The 18,609-nt window shown below is 40.5% G+C and overlaps 1 protein-coding gene across 1 annotated transcript in view; it reads left to right on the forward strand.

The window, feature by feature from the left end:
* Positions 1-2,443: 2,443 nt before the first annotated feature.
* mtmr11 (myotubularin related protein 11) overlaps positions 2,444-18,609 on the forward strand; it is a 38,854-nt gene continuing 22,688 nt past the window's right edge. The window contains exons 1-2 of the mRNA XM_031733682.2: positions 2,444-2,963; positions 14,110-14,179. Coding sequence (XP_031589542.1) covers positions 2,907-2,963; positions 14,110-14,179 — 127 coding nt within the window. The 5' untranslated portion in view covers positions 2,444-2,906. The remainder of the gene's footprint in view (positions 2,964-14,109; positions 14,180-18,609) is intronic.

Raw genomic sequence — 18,609 nt, forward strand, 5'->3', positions numbered from 1 at the left:
TTCAGCTCATACAGTCGGGTGTACGGTTTTCCTATAACTGGGCAGCTCCCAGAAAACATCCTCCAAAAGCAGGGCACCAAATCCCTCCCACCCCTGAGTGTACGTACCAAAGACGCACAGTTTCCTCAGACCACTCACTTTATCAGGAGTTTATTGAAGTAGTTTAGAAGAAACAAAGATTTCACTGAAACAGAATAAACTCAGCAGTTTTCATTGTGTTAATACTTGTGTGTTTCATTCTAACCTTGCTGCATTATACATTGCTGAATAACTGCAGCTCAGATGATGCACGGTCCTGTGTCTGGGACTGTTTTATATATCAGAGAAATCGGAGACCCTTATGTAATATTGAACAGTTTCCCATGTGGTAAAAAATCCAGACCTCTCTCTATTATAGTTCACAGGGACACTGTCTCCCCACCTGTTCAGCAGGGCTCAGTGTCGCTCTACACTATTCAGACTTTCCCTGTTCTCGCTGGAAAGGAATTTCCTCTAAATAGGTTTTCTGTTTGTCTGAAAGAGAGACTGACGCTTTATTTGCTCAGGTTTGGATGAGAGAGAAGAGGACTCTGCAACGGGATCAAAAAAGGATACAAAAAGAAGGTAAACTAGCAGGATTGTTCTCTTCTTTCTGGTTTCTAACAGCAGTGAGATTAATTTCTCTTTTTTTTTTTTTAAATAGATGTTGGCTCAGTGGCTCTGCTACAGTTTCCAGACCAAAGAACTTGGCAAATGTGATTCATTCATTGTTTTCTTGGAAACATTTAAGGCCAAACTAGTTGAATTTTCTTCATATGATCTTAAAACACAGAGGTCACCTTCGGCACTATAATGCACAAACCCTAAAAAGAAGTTTGCAATACTGATGTATTTTCTTCTTTACTTAAAATAACTGTATTTCTTGCAAAATTATACATATTTTAACTTATTTGAAGAGAAAAAAATAGCTTGCATATTGATTTTGTAGCAGTTGGGGATGGTCATGCACAGCCAGCACAGCAGAATATAATGCCTGCTTAAAACCCAACTTAAAACAGGAGACATGGACATACTCGCACTGAAATGTGTAAACATACACAGGAACACAGTATATAGGCCAAAAATAGGCAGATTTCTTGTAATTTCTTTAGGTATTCTTTTTTGGATGTTGGCTGCCTTTTTGTTGTAGCCTTCGTCATGATGACCCGACACTGCTTCCATAATGTTGAAGTGTGGACTCTGGAAAGGTCAATCCGTGGCTGATAGTTTCCCATTTTGTGTGTGTGTGTGTGTTTTTTTTAATCCAGGTATGCTTTCACTGTACTGGCAGTGTGTTTGGGATCATTGTCAAGTTGTAAAACAAATCAGTTGCCAATCAGATCTTTTCTGGGTGGTATTTCATGGTGCATCAAGACCTGTCACTTCTTTTGTCTTCCACTTGCTCAGCTTCCTCAAAATTGACTTTACCATGGTGAGATTAAGCCTTCAGTTAATAGCTCTCTGGGAATCACCTTGTTGTGGCAAAATATTATTTTATGCCGATCAAACTGTGTTGTCTTTGGTATTTTTTCGGCAGATTCAAATAAAGAAATATAAAAGACATTTTGTGCTTTGCTACGAGGTGCTAGTGACAAAATAACTAAAGATACATTTAAAAATTGGTTGTTTCTTAAGTTTTCTTTTATGGGTAAACACAAACAGGTTTATCCTATGAGAGTTGGCACAAGGTGGTAGTGTACACTGGATTTAGTTTGAGTACAGCAGAGCTAAAGACAGAATCACATTTTGTGATGTTAGAACAGAGGCCTGATACCATGCTTAGAGTCCTGATTATCATAAAGTGTTGTAGATACTGTAGCAGTAATGTCATTTATCCCAATGTTTCTTATTAACTGAGATATTTTTAGGTCAGTACATTTTATTTTTCCCGCTTTACATTTGCCCATTGCATTTAATTCATTTTAATTTAGATGATGCCAGTTCACAAGAACAGATATTAACGAGTTTCATATTGTAAGGTAAACACTACAGTATTAGAGAAAGAGTCCCAATGATCAAATGTTCCTCTATGAGCAAACACTTGATGGCAATGGGGAGGAAAAAACCCCTTTTAACCTGAAAAATACCATGGGCCTCGAATGGTTAAGGTGTGAAGTGAAAGAGAAGAGAGAAAAGCCGAAAATATATTAAAATGTGATTAAAGTAGTTTGTGAGTCATGAAAAACAAAGTTAAGCGTGTTACTTGTCATCACTTTCCTCCAGTTTTCACATTTCTACCACTCTGTGTTGAGTTCAAGGGGTTAAGTGAAAGTAGGTAAAACGGTTGTTCAAAGGAATATGACAAAACTTCCTTCTTCCCTCCCTTATTAACTTTCCATTTGGCAGTAAAGATGTCCTGTGCCTTTAAGAAGCGCCACACCACTACTGCCGCTGTTGCGCTTGGCTTTTCTTTTTTTTTCCACCAGTGTGTTTCACTATGGCGAAGACATAAACAAATAGAGCGCTACGCAATGAGCAGCAAAGCCCCAGTTAACGGTGAACACATCTCTCCGTCACACCACTTCTTAAGAGAGTCCTCACGGTCGTAGTTCAGTAGGTTGTGCTTTCGCTTTTTTTTTTTTTTTTTTGGTAATATTTGGTGTGGTCATAGTCTCAGATGCTGTCAGTGACAACAGCGATGAAAATAGTTTGCGTGTCCACAGTGAACACCTCAGTTGTAGCAGCAGCCGGTGATACAGGCTAGCCAAGCGTAGCTACTCGCCCCCGGACGTTTCTTTCGCGTTTGAACGGCTGAACATGAGAAGAAGAGAGCGCTAACGTCGCGACCGTCAGCTCGTAACAACACAGATTTTTACATTTGCTTCCACTCTGCGAGCTTTAGTCCGCTCCTGCTCTTCAGTTCAGTGCGAGTTGAGCCGTCGTGAAAAATGTTGACAGGATCTAAAACCACGTTCAAAGTGAGACAAATGCTCCCAGACATCAAGGTAAGGTCACAACGCTCCCGGGCCAGCACGGCTTTGTTATTCAAAAATACAGGCTTTGATTTTTGATCCTTTCATTTGTGACCGCTAGTTTTCCTTCTTCTGTCTTTCTCACACTCACTACGGACCTTTTCTACACTTGTATTGGGCTCGCTCCTGCAGCATGTAGCTTCAGTATGAATGGTGCACGCAATTATCGCCTTGATTTACGATTTTTAGAGCAGGTTTGACCTTTTTAAGTTGATCTCGCAGTGCTATAACTCATCAGCACTCCTTGCGTGATTAAACACCTCACAGGCCACAGAGCAGGCAGTGTCATCATGCAGGAAACACTGACCATCATTCACCGAGCTGAGCTATAAATGTACAGTCAGGTTGCAACCAAAAATCTGCAGTCCCTGCTCAGAGGTTCCTCAGGACTGTTCACCACTCAGAGCTGGAGCTTTGCAGTGGGGGGAAAACGAGCAAAGGCTGCTCCTGCTTCCCTCTGTGGGGATAACAGGGAGATTTATAATTACAGTAAGGGTACATCGTGTCACCATCGTTGGCTGCACGCCTAATTAAAGGCCAGTGAAGTGATGGGGAATCTTAATCACCTCTGGGATTCTGGTGTGGGGATTAAATTGTAGCACATAAAGACAAACGGTGCAGATAGTCTTCATCGTTAACATCAGAGAGCTGTGCAGTGAGCATTTCAGCCTGCTTTTGTTTACTATTAAAGGTCACCTACAGGGGTGTGTCCAGAGATTGGGACATGAGGTGGCCACAGGTCCACCCTGAAATATGAATGTGCCAAAAGTGCTGTAGATACGGGCTTTACAAAGGGTTTTATATTTATAGAAAAAAGAAATTACCTTTTTCTATCTGTATGACTGCATTATTATCCTTACATTATAATCAATCCAGTCCTTTTTGGGCTGTCACGGTCATTTGTTGCAGTTTCTTCTGCTCTCTTGGTGAGATCTGTTTTTAAAAAACACACTTTTTTACCTGGATTAATAAAGGATATATAAAAGTCCCTTTATCCAAAGCTGATTGCAGCTTCCAGCTTGAGATATGTTTGGGATATGCTAGAATAGTTATGTTAATGTACAAACTAACCCCCTGGGACCCATGTTTAACCATGAAACTCCTGGAAATACTCGATTATTTGACCAAAGTATAACTTTAAAGTTTCAATTTCTGTATTATGCAGCTTTTTACTTCTACTCCAGTGTGCTTTGGACGTAAATAGTGCACTTTGTACTCAGTGCCTTTTATTTGAAAGTTTAAGCTAGTTATTATTTTGTAGATTTTTAAAAATATCAATTTACTAGTATATCATTAATTATAGGTAGCTAAAATAACATTAAAGTACTGTACAGATCAGTAATTATGATCCAATGATGTAATTTAGATCATTCTGAATAATGAGTACTTTAACTTTAGGTAATGCATTTTGATGCTGCAGCTTTGAATCACTTTCCTAAAAATACCAGACTTTTACTTGAATAACTCAAGCACAGAGTCCAAATATGTGTTTATCTGCTTTGCAAAACACGTTGTGTGTCCACTTTGTGGTGTGAATAGCCATTAATTGTGCAAGGTGTTGCTATATCTCATGTGTACAACCAACATGCAAAATGTCATGTAGCCCGCATGATGTTTATCACATAATGCTTATTTCCTGCTGCAGTATGACTGCGACTCAAAAATAGCATGTAAACACCTCCAGGTTCACACTCTTATCAAGTGTTTGAAGCTTGGGGCAGATTAGAGAATGAATGAGTCAGTTTCTTTTCGTCATGGTGCTGGAAATATGCTCTTCTATGAAAACTCCAAGGCTGTGCAGTTTAGCATCGTTGAGCTGATGGAGCTGATTAAAGGTCGACCTGATTAAATCTTTAGAATGAGCTTGTTAACATATAATTCCTGGAAATGGCAAAAATGGCGGCAGAATTGCATGTTAAATGGCAGATTTCCTGTTGTGTTCAGATGATGGCTATGTCTTGGAATATTACTTTTGCATGCATGTATGCAAAATACAGCTCTGGGGCTACTTTGTTGAAATTTTGTAGGGGTGCATGAACTATGTAAATTTCCAGCACTTCTGATGCATGTGCAAAATTTCATGAGTTTTTGAGCGTGTTTAGGCACTCAAAAATATCTATCTTTCTTTTTTTTTTTTTTTTTTTTTACATGCATAAATAATGATGAACAGAGCAATTCCATCATAATTTATGACTGTCTCAAAATCAAAAGCCACCTTATTTAGTTTTAGTCAACTCTCCACTATTTAGTTCTGTTGAAATATTTTGGCTTCCTGTGGGCCCCCTTCCTTCTTCTTTGGTCTCTGTTGATAATTTCCTGGTCACATGATGTTGTAATGAACGGCTTTGACACAGTAAAGGTGAATTTTTTTTCTTGTACTGCATTTTAAATGATCAATTAGAGGCTGTCCCCATTTAGGAGCTCCTGAGGGGGTGGAGATTTGAAGGGGCTGTTGGTTTGATGTGCAGCACAAAGCCGTGCGTACACACAGGCGGTATGAATGCGTCAGGATCCGCCTTTTTCCTTCGGGAACAGACTCTTGGCTGCGTCTTTGTGTTGCCTGTCTCTCCTCGGTTATTTTCAGCAGCCGCAGGGGGAAATGGTAACAGATGCCTGTACTCTGCCCTCAAGCGAGGCTTGCATGTGGAGTGGGGTGGGGAGGTGATGTGCGCTGCACAACATCTGGCTGTCACCATGGAGACAGTGGTTTTGCGGTTCAAGACATTTGAATTTGATTACCTCAGAACGAGACTTTCAGGAATCATCACAGCCCCCCCGCCTGAATCCCATGTGTCTGAGATTTAGGAAATTAACGTATCTTAACTTCAGCTTCAATGCTTTTATTCATTTCATACCCTCAGCTCACTACTACTCTGAGTTACCGTAATGTAGAGGCTGTGCAGAGGCCACCCACACACTCTTATGTTTCAGTGCCATGAGCATGTGTTAAGATTGGTTTTAAAGAACTGAATCCAACCCTGGGCTCATCTCGGACCAGATGGCTTTGCCGTTTGGACGTTTAGTCTTCTTGAATCCTGGTGTGTTGAAAAAGGCAAACAAACCCTAATCACACATAGAATTTCATCAGAATTGAGATTATAAATACTTAACACGACAGCATGACTTTTGAAACACAATGCATTTAACATTTAAGAAAAATGAATTAAAACCAAAGTGCTTCCAGAGCACTGAATTAAATATTAATGTTGGTTTTCTTGACTTGTGAGGAGTGAGGTTTGGACTTAGAGGAGGATAAAACAACATCTCTGTGACAAAAATGAACAAAAAAAGACAGACGATAAATAATTGTTTTATTTCATTTATCTTTATCTTTTCTATTATCAGCTGCTCCCTTATTTCCGAGGGGTCGCCATCGTGGATAGATTTGCATATTCAATTTGATACAGATTTATTAACGCTTGGAACCTGCACTGGGAGTGCACGGGGCTGGGTTTGTGTCTCCTACTGGAATGTAAGGGATCCTTTGCTTGGGAGGAAAATGTGTTAACCAAAGGGATTTTGTGACATCCTAATTTATCAACTAATGCTGGCGATCTCAGGTATGAAGCTGCACTCAGAAACTGTACTAATTAGTGCAAATATTAAATTTAAAAACCAAACCAAGAAGATTGAAAGATCTTCTTGGGTCAACTTTATATTTCCAGCAAATTTAAAACCAGAGTTTTAAAGATACCTTGTAATTAGTGCAGTTTTTCAATGCAGCTTGCTGTCTAAGGTTTAGTTTGACTTAAAGGCCGGAGAGTAAAAATGAATCTTGAGCAAAGACTTAAATGTAGGAGTAGTTTGTGAATTTCTAAAGTGAATTCAAGCATCCCAGAGACTTTGAAAAAGCTCCCTCACCTCTGTTTTTAGGTCTAGATATTTGAATGTGTATGACCAAGACAAATAGATTGGTGCCAGCACATCTACAATCTTAACAACTGTGAATAAAATCTTAAAATAAAATCCTGAAGTTGACAGGAAGCCAGTGGAGTGACACTAAAACTCGCCCCAGTTAGAATTTGAGCAGCAGCGTTTTGTACAAGCTCAATCTGACAAAGGGACGATTGTGGCAAACCTACATACAAAGAACTATGATAATCCAGTCTTTTCATAATAATAACATCTATGAGTCTTTTTTTGCACTAGAAATTATTAATAATTACAGCCAATATGAAAAAATATTAAATAAGACAATAAAATAAATCAGACTAAATTTCTGTAAATCTAATATTTCTACACCGAGTCTACATCTGAGTGGTCATGTTATGTAATCATTGACCAGAATAACTGTGGTTATAGTTTTTTTATTAATCAAGCAGTGTACCTGCTCTAGCAAGCAGAGTTTTCATATTTGTTGGGCCAACTAATCATAAATGTCTTGGAGAAAATAAAAAAAGGGCGTAAGTCTCTGGAGGTTAAATGTGTAGAATAGTATGCAGCTCAGTGAAACAGAAAACAACAGCAGCGCTTAAATGCTACAAGGATGCGCAGGCCTGCATCTTGACAGAATAGCAAGCATATTCAAGCTTGTTTTGGCTGCGCATTTCCCCCTGAGTTCACTCTATCTGCATCTCCCAGCCAGCTTTGAAGCAGTCAGCATGAAAGGCACACAGCATAAAGCTCAACAGAATCAAAAATGCCAGAGGACGGATCATCTGAGCGCTATTCAGAGTGGCTTAAGATCTCAGCCCCGATAGAAGTAGGCCAAAGCAGTACAGTCTCCCACACCCGCTCCCACAGGGCCCCGGCGACACATTCGTCAACAGCCTCTGTGCTGCAGATGCTCCCACAGCTTAAACAGAGCGTAACAATGGGCTCCTCTTAACCCCACGGCAGATTTATGGTCCTGTTAGAAGGGGTATTGATCTGGCATTGGGTGATAATTAACCAGCGGCACCATTCGCTAATGGAGATGCTCGGCTTGTAGAGGCTTTGTCGTTTGTCTCTTTTACTGTATGGAGTGACTGTGATAATGTCACACACGGGTGGTGAACTGTCACACTTCGATAATGTTCAATATCCAGCGCTGGTATTTCATTTAAGCCATTTGAGACATTAATCTGCTAGAGAGCGACGAGAGAGTGCGGCAGAGACCAGGCGGAGGAAGTGGTGCTGCTGATGGACACGCTGGCCGCTGCGCATCAGACTTATAACCTTTAAGTCATCGAGTCATCTGTCTAGCGGCCATGCAGCCCTCCCCCTCCCTTAAATGAAGAGTGTTGTCAGGGATCCTCTGACAGGAAGTGTAGCGACGGATGAAATTTGCTGTCAGATTTCATTCAGGGCTTTGTGACAGTGCTGCTTCTGTCGTTTGTTCATGTCTGTCTGGTTTCTATAAACGGATATCTGCACAGAGAGATGTTTTTGGGACTGGAGGCTTTCTGGTTTTACTTTTAGTCCGAGTATTGATTGATCAGTCCATTTGGGTGGGTTTTGGTTGCGTGCAGATAATCCTTCAGTGTGATGAACCCGTGACAAACGTGTTTGCAGAGATTCAGTCATGTAACTAAGGGCTATTGTCTGAGTCATTTTTTCCTCTTCTCAGTTATTAATCCATTAGTGGGGATTGATTAATTGATCATTTTTAATTAAAGGTGTGAATGTGAGTGCGAATGGTTGTCTGTCTCTCTGTATTAGCCTGGCTGTTCCTAACATAGGTACCTTGTCCCTGTCCTATGGTAGCTGGGATAGGCTCCAACAACCCTGAAGTGGATAAGCGGGAGAAAATAGATGGATGGATTATTTTCTCATACTTCCGTTCAAACCTATGACTGAAGCATGGAAAAGGAAGTATATCTGCTGACTCCACAGAAGGATTGGTCAGAAGGTTGAGTCATCAGAAGATACCTGGTATCTGATGATTGCTAAGTTAGTGGTATACGGTGATGGTGACTTAAGAGGTGAATCCTGTCGATCTGGAAAAATGTCAAGAACTATCAGTGTTTGTCTAATGTTGGCATTTAATCTCATTAATCTGTTAGCGTAGATTCTGACTGCTCTAGTACTGATCTCCCATCATAACCAAAGCACTGTTTTCATTTCGTGTGACCTTTGAGCCTCACCGTACTGATCTGACAATCTACCACAGCGAGACGGGAATAATGTAGAGGCAGATATAGTGAGAGACCATCTCTGTGTTCCAAAACCATGCACTTTTTCTCTTTTATTCAAGCTGAGGGTCAAAGTTCAAGACACATTACAAATCGTGCTGGAGACAGAATGGTTTAAACCAATTACCAACCTGCAGTTCTTTCCAAAGTACAACCAATAGCTGGAAACATTTAACATTAACCTTTGGTCAAAGCTCCAGAGTTCACCACAGTGTCAGGGCATATCTGCACATGATCTTAGTAAAGATGTGGCTAAGTGTAATCATTGTTCTTCTTGGCTAACTGTATCCGTTGTGTAAATTAGCATCATGTTTTGAAGTGCACTAGACAACAGGGCTGATATAGCCACAAGTAAAGCATCAAACATTTTTTAGTCACTGTCCCATTAATGGTTAAAAGATGTCCTGTGACTGTCGAAATTAGAGTCGTCGGTCTTTCTTGGGCTGCTCAGTTACATCAAAAACCATAATCACTATAATCTCAGTTTAAATGTAGCTGAGACGCAGTCAGAGGCAGCTGCTGCCTTAATGATCCTTTCACAGGTTAATCAATGAAACGTTTCTTGGAATTTACTTGATAGTCTTTCCAGCCTGAGCTGAACTAAATTGTAAGTTTGAGCCGTTATGGAAGGATGGAGGTGTTCCTGTAAAGGAAGGAGTTAGTTTGATTCAGAAGACAAGAGCTTCATATTCATAATGAGTGCAGAAAAGGAACAAATTTATCCTGATTTAATAATGATTTGAAACAAAAGTCACAATTTGAATAAAATTGGTTGGCCCAGCTCAGTAAGTGGGCCTTGGTCTTGGTGGAGCAAAACAACTGCTGAATGGTGAGATTTGCTTGTGGGAGGACTTTGATAGTGTATCCAATTGTATGCATATGGTTTGTTATTGTACTTGCTTTGTGGGGACCGCTGTTTGATGTAGGAAATGCATTCCTGGTGCAGGGACACCATTAAAACACATCGTTATTATCAGTGTTTTTATGTCTATATGTCTGCACTGACAGTGTTTTTATACATATAATAAAGTCTTGTTAACAGGCAGTCATGATAAAAGATTTAAAATGATTGCTTCAAGGTTTTCTACAGAAATGGGTTAAACTGGATGTTCACTATAGGCTGATGCATAAATTTTCATATAAAATATTAACCACTAGAATGCCCAGCTCATTAAAGATTGATAAATATTGATGTATCATTTTACCCCTTATTCCAAAAGCAGTTTCTCTAATTTCTGTGTTTCTTTTTATTAAGATCAAAATCGAGCTTTGGCTGAAATTCTGCTGTTTGTCAGTATTTAGTAAAGGTTTGGTGCATTTCCACAGAGTCTTTCCCCCCCGATGGGTGCCCTTGAGGTTTTTCCTTTTGAGTGTGATTCCTATCAGATCTTTTGCTTCTGCGGTATCGTCTACTGTGAAATATCACAGGTCTAGCTCTAAAGCAAATCCAACATTCTGTTTTATGTCTGCAGAAAAAAAGACTTCAAAGTGGTCCCTGTTTAGCAAAACTGCATCACGTCCTGATTTTTCCTTCCGAGTCACAATGCCATTTGACTTCCCTCATTCATGTGAGGAAATGAAAAGCACAATATAAATAAACTGGCTGTGGGAGAATGGTGGCTAAAAGCTAATGTGTGTGCTATAAGCCACAAGCCAGGCATTACACAGTGGGGGTAGCTTTCAAAATAGACCCAGGATTATTCATATTAACAATAGAGTCCAAATGTTAACTGTATGTTTTGGTAAAAGACTGCAAATAAAATTCCTTCTCCACCAACTGAGGATATTTAACTTCAACGTCATTGTTTTTGGACTGGTTAGATTGCCATTAAAGACTTTTGGTGAAGCAGAGCAATGCTCAGAGTCATGTAAATTAAAACAATTTTTAAGATACGGTAAGCAGTTTAAATATAGGAAATGAAAATGGAACATGATGAGATGTATGTCTACCAAAAAATAAGTTTGTTCCCTCGTGATTTCGGCCACATGTTTGGGGAAAGAGAAGTTTGTTCCAGACCCAGGAACAAGGCACGCTTACTGCAGAAGTCTGGCTGCAGTAGCAAGGGGAAGCCATGAGCAATGGAAACTGCAATAAGCCCTGGCCACAGTCCCCGAGGATGAGAGGGAGGGAGTTTGAGGAGGGCAAAAGTGGGGCAGCGAGGGAGAGGGGTGGGGGTGGGCAATGAAAGTGATATAGTAGGGTATTCAAAAGCCACACAATGAAAGCAAAAGTGACATGTCAGCAGAAACACGGCCCTGGAAATGTGGTTTTTAAGTGACATGTGAGTTTGAGATTTAAGGGCGGCCTTACTGTGGTCAAAGTATGTTTAAATTAAAGTAGATATCATCTCAGTTTTCCTTATCTCTTCCTGATTTGCCTTGGTTGTGCAAAACTTGCTTGTGAAGGTTAAATTCTCTGCATTTCAGATGTTCTAAAAGTGGGAATAATTAATTGCTCTGCTCTTGTATCACAGCCTGCGCTTCACCTTGTCTATTGCTGTGTTATTAAAGTGAGTTTACTCGCCTTTCACGGTGAGGAGATGTAGACTTCAGAAATAAATGATGAACCCTCTGAATATCTTTGATGTATTTAAGGGGGAATAAGGAATCCAGCTGCGGGTTTTCTGTGGGTGTTGATGGAGAGACAGAAAGAACGTGCAGACATTTTAAAGCCAGATGGAAAAAAATGAACAATGCTCTGGCACAAACTAGGGCTTGTAAAACTTTAGTGTCCTAAACTTTTGTTTTTCTCTAGTGAGGTCTCCTAGCAGACAGTTTTATTCATTTTAGTTTAGCTCGTAAAATAGCTGAAAATAATCATATTTATGATCTTTTGGAAAATATTTGCTGGGAGAACTGCAATTAGCTGATTCCCGTTGTTTTATTAGAGAATTAAGAGTCTGGATTTTGATTTCAAAGCAAGAAATTTGCCAACTTGACATCATTAAGTGCTTGTAGTATTTTATTGTTCCGTCTTCAAAACGTCACCAAAACTTTGTGAGTTAACAGTTACAGTGCACGCGCACGCGCAGGAGTCTTTCCTGCTTAGAGGAAAAGTCAGTGCTCATCAAAAGGTTTCAGGCTTCCTCCTGAGAAAAAACGCCGCGGCTGTGATCAAAATATTTACCTTTTTGTAAATGGACGTAAATAATAGGAACATGCATGCTAATCAAGATAATACAGATAATAAATACTCTTTGACTTAATCATATCTAAAACAGTTGTGCTTACACGCACAGGAACTCCCCGAGCACCCAGTTTGAGCCAATAAGGCAAGCAACAGGTTTCATTTACTCAAGCTTAAAAAAGTAGTGACTCTGATAACATGAAAAAGAAAAAACACGTGAGGCTTCATTAGCTGAGGTATAAATTTAATATTTTTACATAATACATTTTATTGTTCACCAAAAGAGGCTTCGGTCTGCCCCAGGACTGGGTTTTAATTTAATTTAAGCCTTATAATAAACTGTTGTTGGTGAAATGACCAGAAATAACAGGGAAAGGCAAAGATTTCTGTGAAGTAAGCAAAGTTTAACCCCACAAAGTCAAATCACCAGCATTGTAATAAAAATACTTCTAACCAGTTTTTCCACTCATGTGGGTATACATTATGTTTTGTTAACACACAGATTTACTGCCTCGATTAAAAAAGCAATACGTCGCGTAAGCATCCGTAGCCACACCCCCAAAGGCTAACATCGAGCCGTGCATACATGTTACATACGCACGGGTTTAAAAGCATCGGTACCAAGCAGCACAATTTGTGGGTTTTTTACTACAGAGACAGCCAGACGCTCTCACAGAAAGAAAGAAAAGTCAGAGCCATGATGTGTGATTTTACAACCTTTACAGGGAGCAAAGGTCCTCTTTGTTAAACGCTCCCAGTTTCTTCTTTTCATGAAGGCCCACAAAGCTTACAGCGTCAGGTTTTCACGAGCAGGCTGCTAAAACAGAATTCACCACACTGCAAAATTGTTAGCATAACACAGGCGACTGAGTGGATTCATTGTTATTGTTCGCGCCTCCTTGCTGACTCTGAGTCTTTTCACGATAAAGCCGGTGCATTAAACGGTGAATAATAGTTTCACTGTGCGCCAAACTCGGCCAGAAGTGTTTGGAGAGAAATCTGAGGCTCTGCAATGTAAATTTGGGCCTTTCCTCTGTTTCTGTACTATTTTAAAGCTTTCTTTACCACCTGTATAATCATACCATCCTCTCACATTGCAGACCTCGGCTTATTATGGGCTCTTAAGGCGATAAATGTAAATGGCCTTCACAAAGGGGGGTTAGTAGCAAAGTTAAGTGGAAGCATGTGTGCTAGTAAGCTCACAGCCTGATTATAGAAACCTCAGTGGCTCTGTGGCCTTGGATTCTGCTCCCAGTCCTGCTCCAGTACGTGAGACCAGAGAAAGCAGAAACAAACAGAAAAGCAACATGGAAATTAAGAATCATAGGACTTTGTGCGGTTGGCTTTGTTTCTTTGTCTTTGAAAACAAGTCCACTGAGACTGAGAGTCAGACTTTAATGAGGGTGGTGGCCAGAGCCATGGTCTAAATGTAATCAAGGCCGGAGGTGACACGATGCTCCGACCATGAGTTGACTCGCTGTTGTTTTGTCTGCATTTGGATTTCTCGTGTAAACAGTTTGTGGTCGAGGTCAGAAATAGATTATTCATTTCAAAAGAACACCACTTTCATTGCCAGTGTGGTGTTTAGGGTCTCTGTAAAATGTTGGTGAGGGTGGTTATTTGCTTATCTGATTTGATGAACTCTGTAGACGACTTGGCTCAGGAGCTGGTTGGTTTATCTGAGCAAGAGTGGTGCAAATATGGGGCAAAGGTTCATTTCAACTAATGAAGGGATTAAATATAAAATGCGTATTAATCATTGAGCCTCATACGTGCAGGTATATTTTTACATTTGTACAGAGCTTGTTTGGTTTTCCTCCTATTTCCTGTCGATTCGACATAATTAAATGATGTTTATGTCTGCTCTCTTTGCCTTCAGGAGAGGATGCTGAGTCAGAGCGGGGTGAACGCGAGGAGTCGAGATCTGTTTGGGCTCCGATGCCTACCAGGTAAGATTATGCTATACAAATCTATACAAATTGATTTTGTAGTTACGTATAAAGATATTATACTATGGATGGCCAAGTAATCTGATTTTAATTCCAATTAAGATTTTTGGCTTTTAGCAAAAAATAAATTGTTTTATAAAGCAGATGCTCTGTTTTCATTTGCAAATGTGTTTGGAAGTTGGATAAAGCACAGGGGGACCCCTGTGGTTGCAAAATGAGTTAGGGTGTTAGGGTGGTGCTCATCTTCCTTCCTCTGTGACCTCAGTAAAACTGTCCTGATTAAATTTTGGGATAAAATATAAAGTTCACTTTTGAAGTTTTGCTAATTTTTAGAGTCAAAAAAATTGAATGTGTGAGCTTGAGGCTACATAATGCATACATCACTGACTAGTGAATGACATCGATGTGATGCCTTCCATCTTTTACATACAGGCTCTTTCCTGGACTTTTGTTTCTATGATTTTAAAATAAGAAAAGAAACACCTGCAACATTAAGCCTAAATCCCAACCACATGTTTCCCTCATCGTGTTCTCCTCTATTTATTTATTTATGTTTTTCACTTCAAAACTGCTGAATACTTGTATTACAACGTCATTTGCTGTTGTCTTGCTTTGGACTGATTAAAATCTGCTGCAATTTAATCAGCACAAACTCCACAATGATTTCCCCGTAGCTTCAAGGTCAGTAAAAATATTTCCACTTAAAGCTGCTGCTGCTTTCATTGTTCTCTTCGGGTTAAAATTTCCATATTACACTTGTAGCCCCGCCGGATGGAGGAATGCCACAGCAGGTGCTGTGCCTTTGATGTAGGAAAACATCTGCAGTGGAAAAGCTTGAAACACACATGAGAGAAATCTCTAAGCCTCTATGAAGAATAATACAATACATTCGATGAAATCAGAGAGTCAGGTGGCTTTATTGTCGAATGAAATCTGGTCAGACGGAAGCAGGAAGTGTTTTAGTTTCGCACATTTAAATCAGTTCCCGATGAAGATAAATCCTCATGTCCCCAAAGCTGCTGTGATGTCAGTGATTTGGGAGCAGTGATGATGCCTGTGAGTTTCGGCTCATGCTGAGCATTGCAGCAAGAGTTTTGTGTCATACGGGATTCAGCAGCAGTGACTGATCTATGGTGCACTTACACAGGAATTTAACCCTTTCATAAAACAAGTGTTGCATATTGCACTTCTTCTTGTTGTTTTTTTTATATATCAGATGTTTTTGGAGATATAACCTTACATGTGTCAGCCTGAAATCACTTTCTTGTGCCCTCCTCGACTGGTAAAACTCCTGCTGTGGAGAGAATTTAGCCTTCTAGGTTTACCAGAGGTCAAGCCTCTTCCCGAGGGATAATCTGCTGGCCAGTGCAGGACTGCTGGTCTTACAGTGCGGGTTATTCCCTGAGCCAAGGCCTGCTCATATTCTTGTGTCAGCACTGGAGGTTTTCACAAGAATGGCAGCAGACCACAGTTCCTTGATCTGACGCAGGCTAATCTTTAACACTGCGTATCAGCAGCTTCTCCCAGCTCAGCATCCCAGAGCAGACTGAGTATAAATGCGTTTGCATGTGTGAGCTGTTTGGGAGTTTATGAGGTCGGGAATCCTGTTTGACCCTTTTCAGGTTCAGTGTGTGTGGAACGTTTTATTTAATTCTTCTTGGTTTTTGTTGTTTTGCTCCTTTAGTTTTTCTAAATGTATTTTTCAAAGGCGCGATAACAAAGCAGCGATTGCATTACGGAGCGTATTGACCTGAAGGTCAAATAAACTTAAACCCCTATCAAGTACTTTTTAACCTATTTGTAACTCCTAGTATAAAAGTATATTTATCCTGAGTATAAACACATATTAAATACTGCACCAACCCTATTTTCTGTTTTATTGTTTTACTGTATATGTGTGTCACCGTGACTAAGTGGGGCCTTGGGAACAGCTGATGTGGTGGAAGTGACCATGAAACTGGTGTGTAAATGAGGTCAGTGTAAAGGTTGCAGTTGAATATAGGTGTGGTTTGACAACTCATTTGTGCTGGTCTGATAGCAGTGGAAGGTTTTGTATAGGTCTTTTTTTTTTTTTTTTTAAGTCTTGTGTGTGTGCATGCATCACTGTGGAAAATGACGACCTGCTGAGGTTCAAACTGAACATCAGAATGAGGAATAAAGGTGATTTAAGAGACTTTAAACGTGGCATGGTTGCTGGTGCCAGAGGGGCAGGTCTAAGTATTTCAGAAACTGCTGATCTACTGGGATTTTCCCAGACAACCATCTTGTTTACAGAGGATAGTCAGAAGAAGAGAAAATAGTCAGTGAGTGGCAGTTCTCTAATCACTTATTGATGAAAGAGGTCAAAGGAGGATATCTAGACTGCTTTCAGCTGATAGGAAGGTAACAGTAACTCAAATAATCACTTCTTATAAAAGTATAGATACGAGCATCTCTGAATACAGTAGCAGAAGACCACTCCTGCCAGCTAAGAACAGGAATCTGAGGCTACTATTAAGATTGTAAAACGTTGCCTGATCTGGTGAGTCTTGATTTTTCTGTGACATTCAGACAATGAAAGCATGGATCCATCCGGGTATCAGCGGTTCAGGCTGCTGCTTGTGGTGGTGTCTGGGATATTTTCATGGCACACTTTGGGCCCGTTATTACCATTTAAGCATAATTTAATCACCACAGCCTAATGGCTGCATCTAGGAGGTAAAGTGCCATGTCACGAAGCTCGGACCATCTCAAAATGGTTTATTGAACATGCCAGTAAGTTCACTGTGCTCAAATGGCCTCCACAGTCACTGGATCTCAGTCCAACAGAGCGCCTTTGGGATGGAACATGAGATTCACATCATGGATGTACAGCCAGTAAATCTGCAGCAACTGTGTGATGCTGTCATGCCAACATGGAGCAAAATCTCTGATAAATATTTCCAGAATGTTGTTGAATCAGTGCCACAAAGAGCTAAAGTAGCTGTGAAGGTAAAAGGAGGTCCAACCCTGCACTATCAAGGTGTTCCTGAGTGTCCGGTGACTTTGTGTGCACTGACCTTACACACAAACACAGTGTAGTCTTTTTTTTAAAGACACAAACTTCCTTAATTCACCTAGCCAGCACAATCTGTTTTCCAGCAGTGAGTGTGTTTTCAGCAAACACTCAGCGGACACTGCAAGTGCTTGACGGCACACATGTGCACGCACGCGCACACGAGCACAAAGTCTATTCTTAGCTGTCAGCATTTCACTGTGAAATGTCGAAAGTCTCTCCTGCACATTTTTTCCCCTGCTGGCTTTCAACTTCATCTCCTTCTCCAACAGCATCTTACTGTTCTCTGAAGTCTTTCTTCTCCTTCTCCACCTTCATTCCAGCCAGATTAGGAACACAGCTGTCCACAAGAACCTGCCTTATATTAATAGACAGAAGACAGATGTGTATTTGGAGCCCTGTTATGATTTTTTTTCTTTTTCTATTGAGACCTAAATTAGCTAATTTTTTTTTCTCTGTTCTAAAACTACCGATGACATGTGTTACAGGTTATTTTATAAAGGATTCGGATTTCAGGCAGGGGAATTTATCCTCTGTAGAGAAAGTGTTGAGGCAATTTGTGCGAACAAGTTCACTTTCAGACACAAAGAAATCATGAGTTAGTGTTACCGATCTGAGTGAAGGGGCTCACGTTGCACCCGTCCACTCACTCTTTCTCTCTCCCTGCTTGAATGCATACATGCAGACACTCTTCAGAAGAATGGCTCATTTGTCAACCCTCCTCGTCTTAAAACAGTATCATTGGGTCTCATGCCACCAGCCCAGTGATGTTTTTGTTACTTTGTAGCCCGTCACAAGCTGTGATTAAAAAGGGTCTTAAATATGTGCCCTCTCATGTCAGACGCATTGATGAGCTGAAAAAGCAGTTTGTGGAATCCAAAATATATTTGCAGACATTGTCCTGTTCTGTCAGTAGTTAAAGGGCAGCATGAGACATCGACGGTGTTCTCATGTGACACCAGGACACAGGACCTCAGAAACCGAGCTGGCCTGCAGGAGGCCTAAACAGGTCAGGACAGCTCCAGCAGCCATAGGTAGATCATGTACCGCTTCAATGCTGTGACTGGGGAAGGGGGGAGATACTGTCCATTCACACACAAAGCCAAGAGGCCAGGACCCCCTTCAGAGCATCTTCACAATCCCCTCTTTCCAGAGTCTAATGTTACTGTGGGATTTAAAGGCTGTCAATCAGCTTTACAGCTTGTTGATTGATGGACAAGAGACCTCAGCATCGATATTTGTATAGTTGGGTTTCGATCTCGATGTTGAGAAAGGTATTAAATTCTCTTTGTGTTCATTACTTTAGATGGATGTTTCAGTAAAACAGCTAAAAAACGAAAGGATTTTTCACCTTGAGAGACACGATCACTATCACATTATCACATGGAAGTTTTCA

This window comes from Oreochromis aureus, linkage group 11 (assembly GCF_013358895.1).
Source record: "Oreochromis aureus strain Israel breed Guangdong linkage group 11, ZZ_aureus, whole genome shotgun sequence".
NCBI classification, from domain to species: Eukaryota; Metazoa; Chordata; class Actinopteri; order Cichliformes; family Cichlidae; genus Oreochromis; species Oreochromis aureus.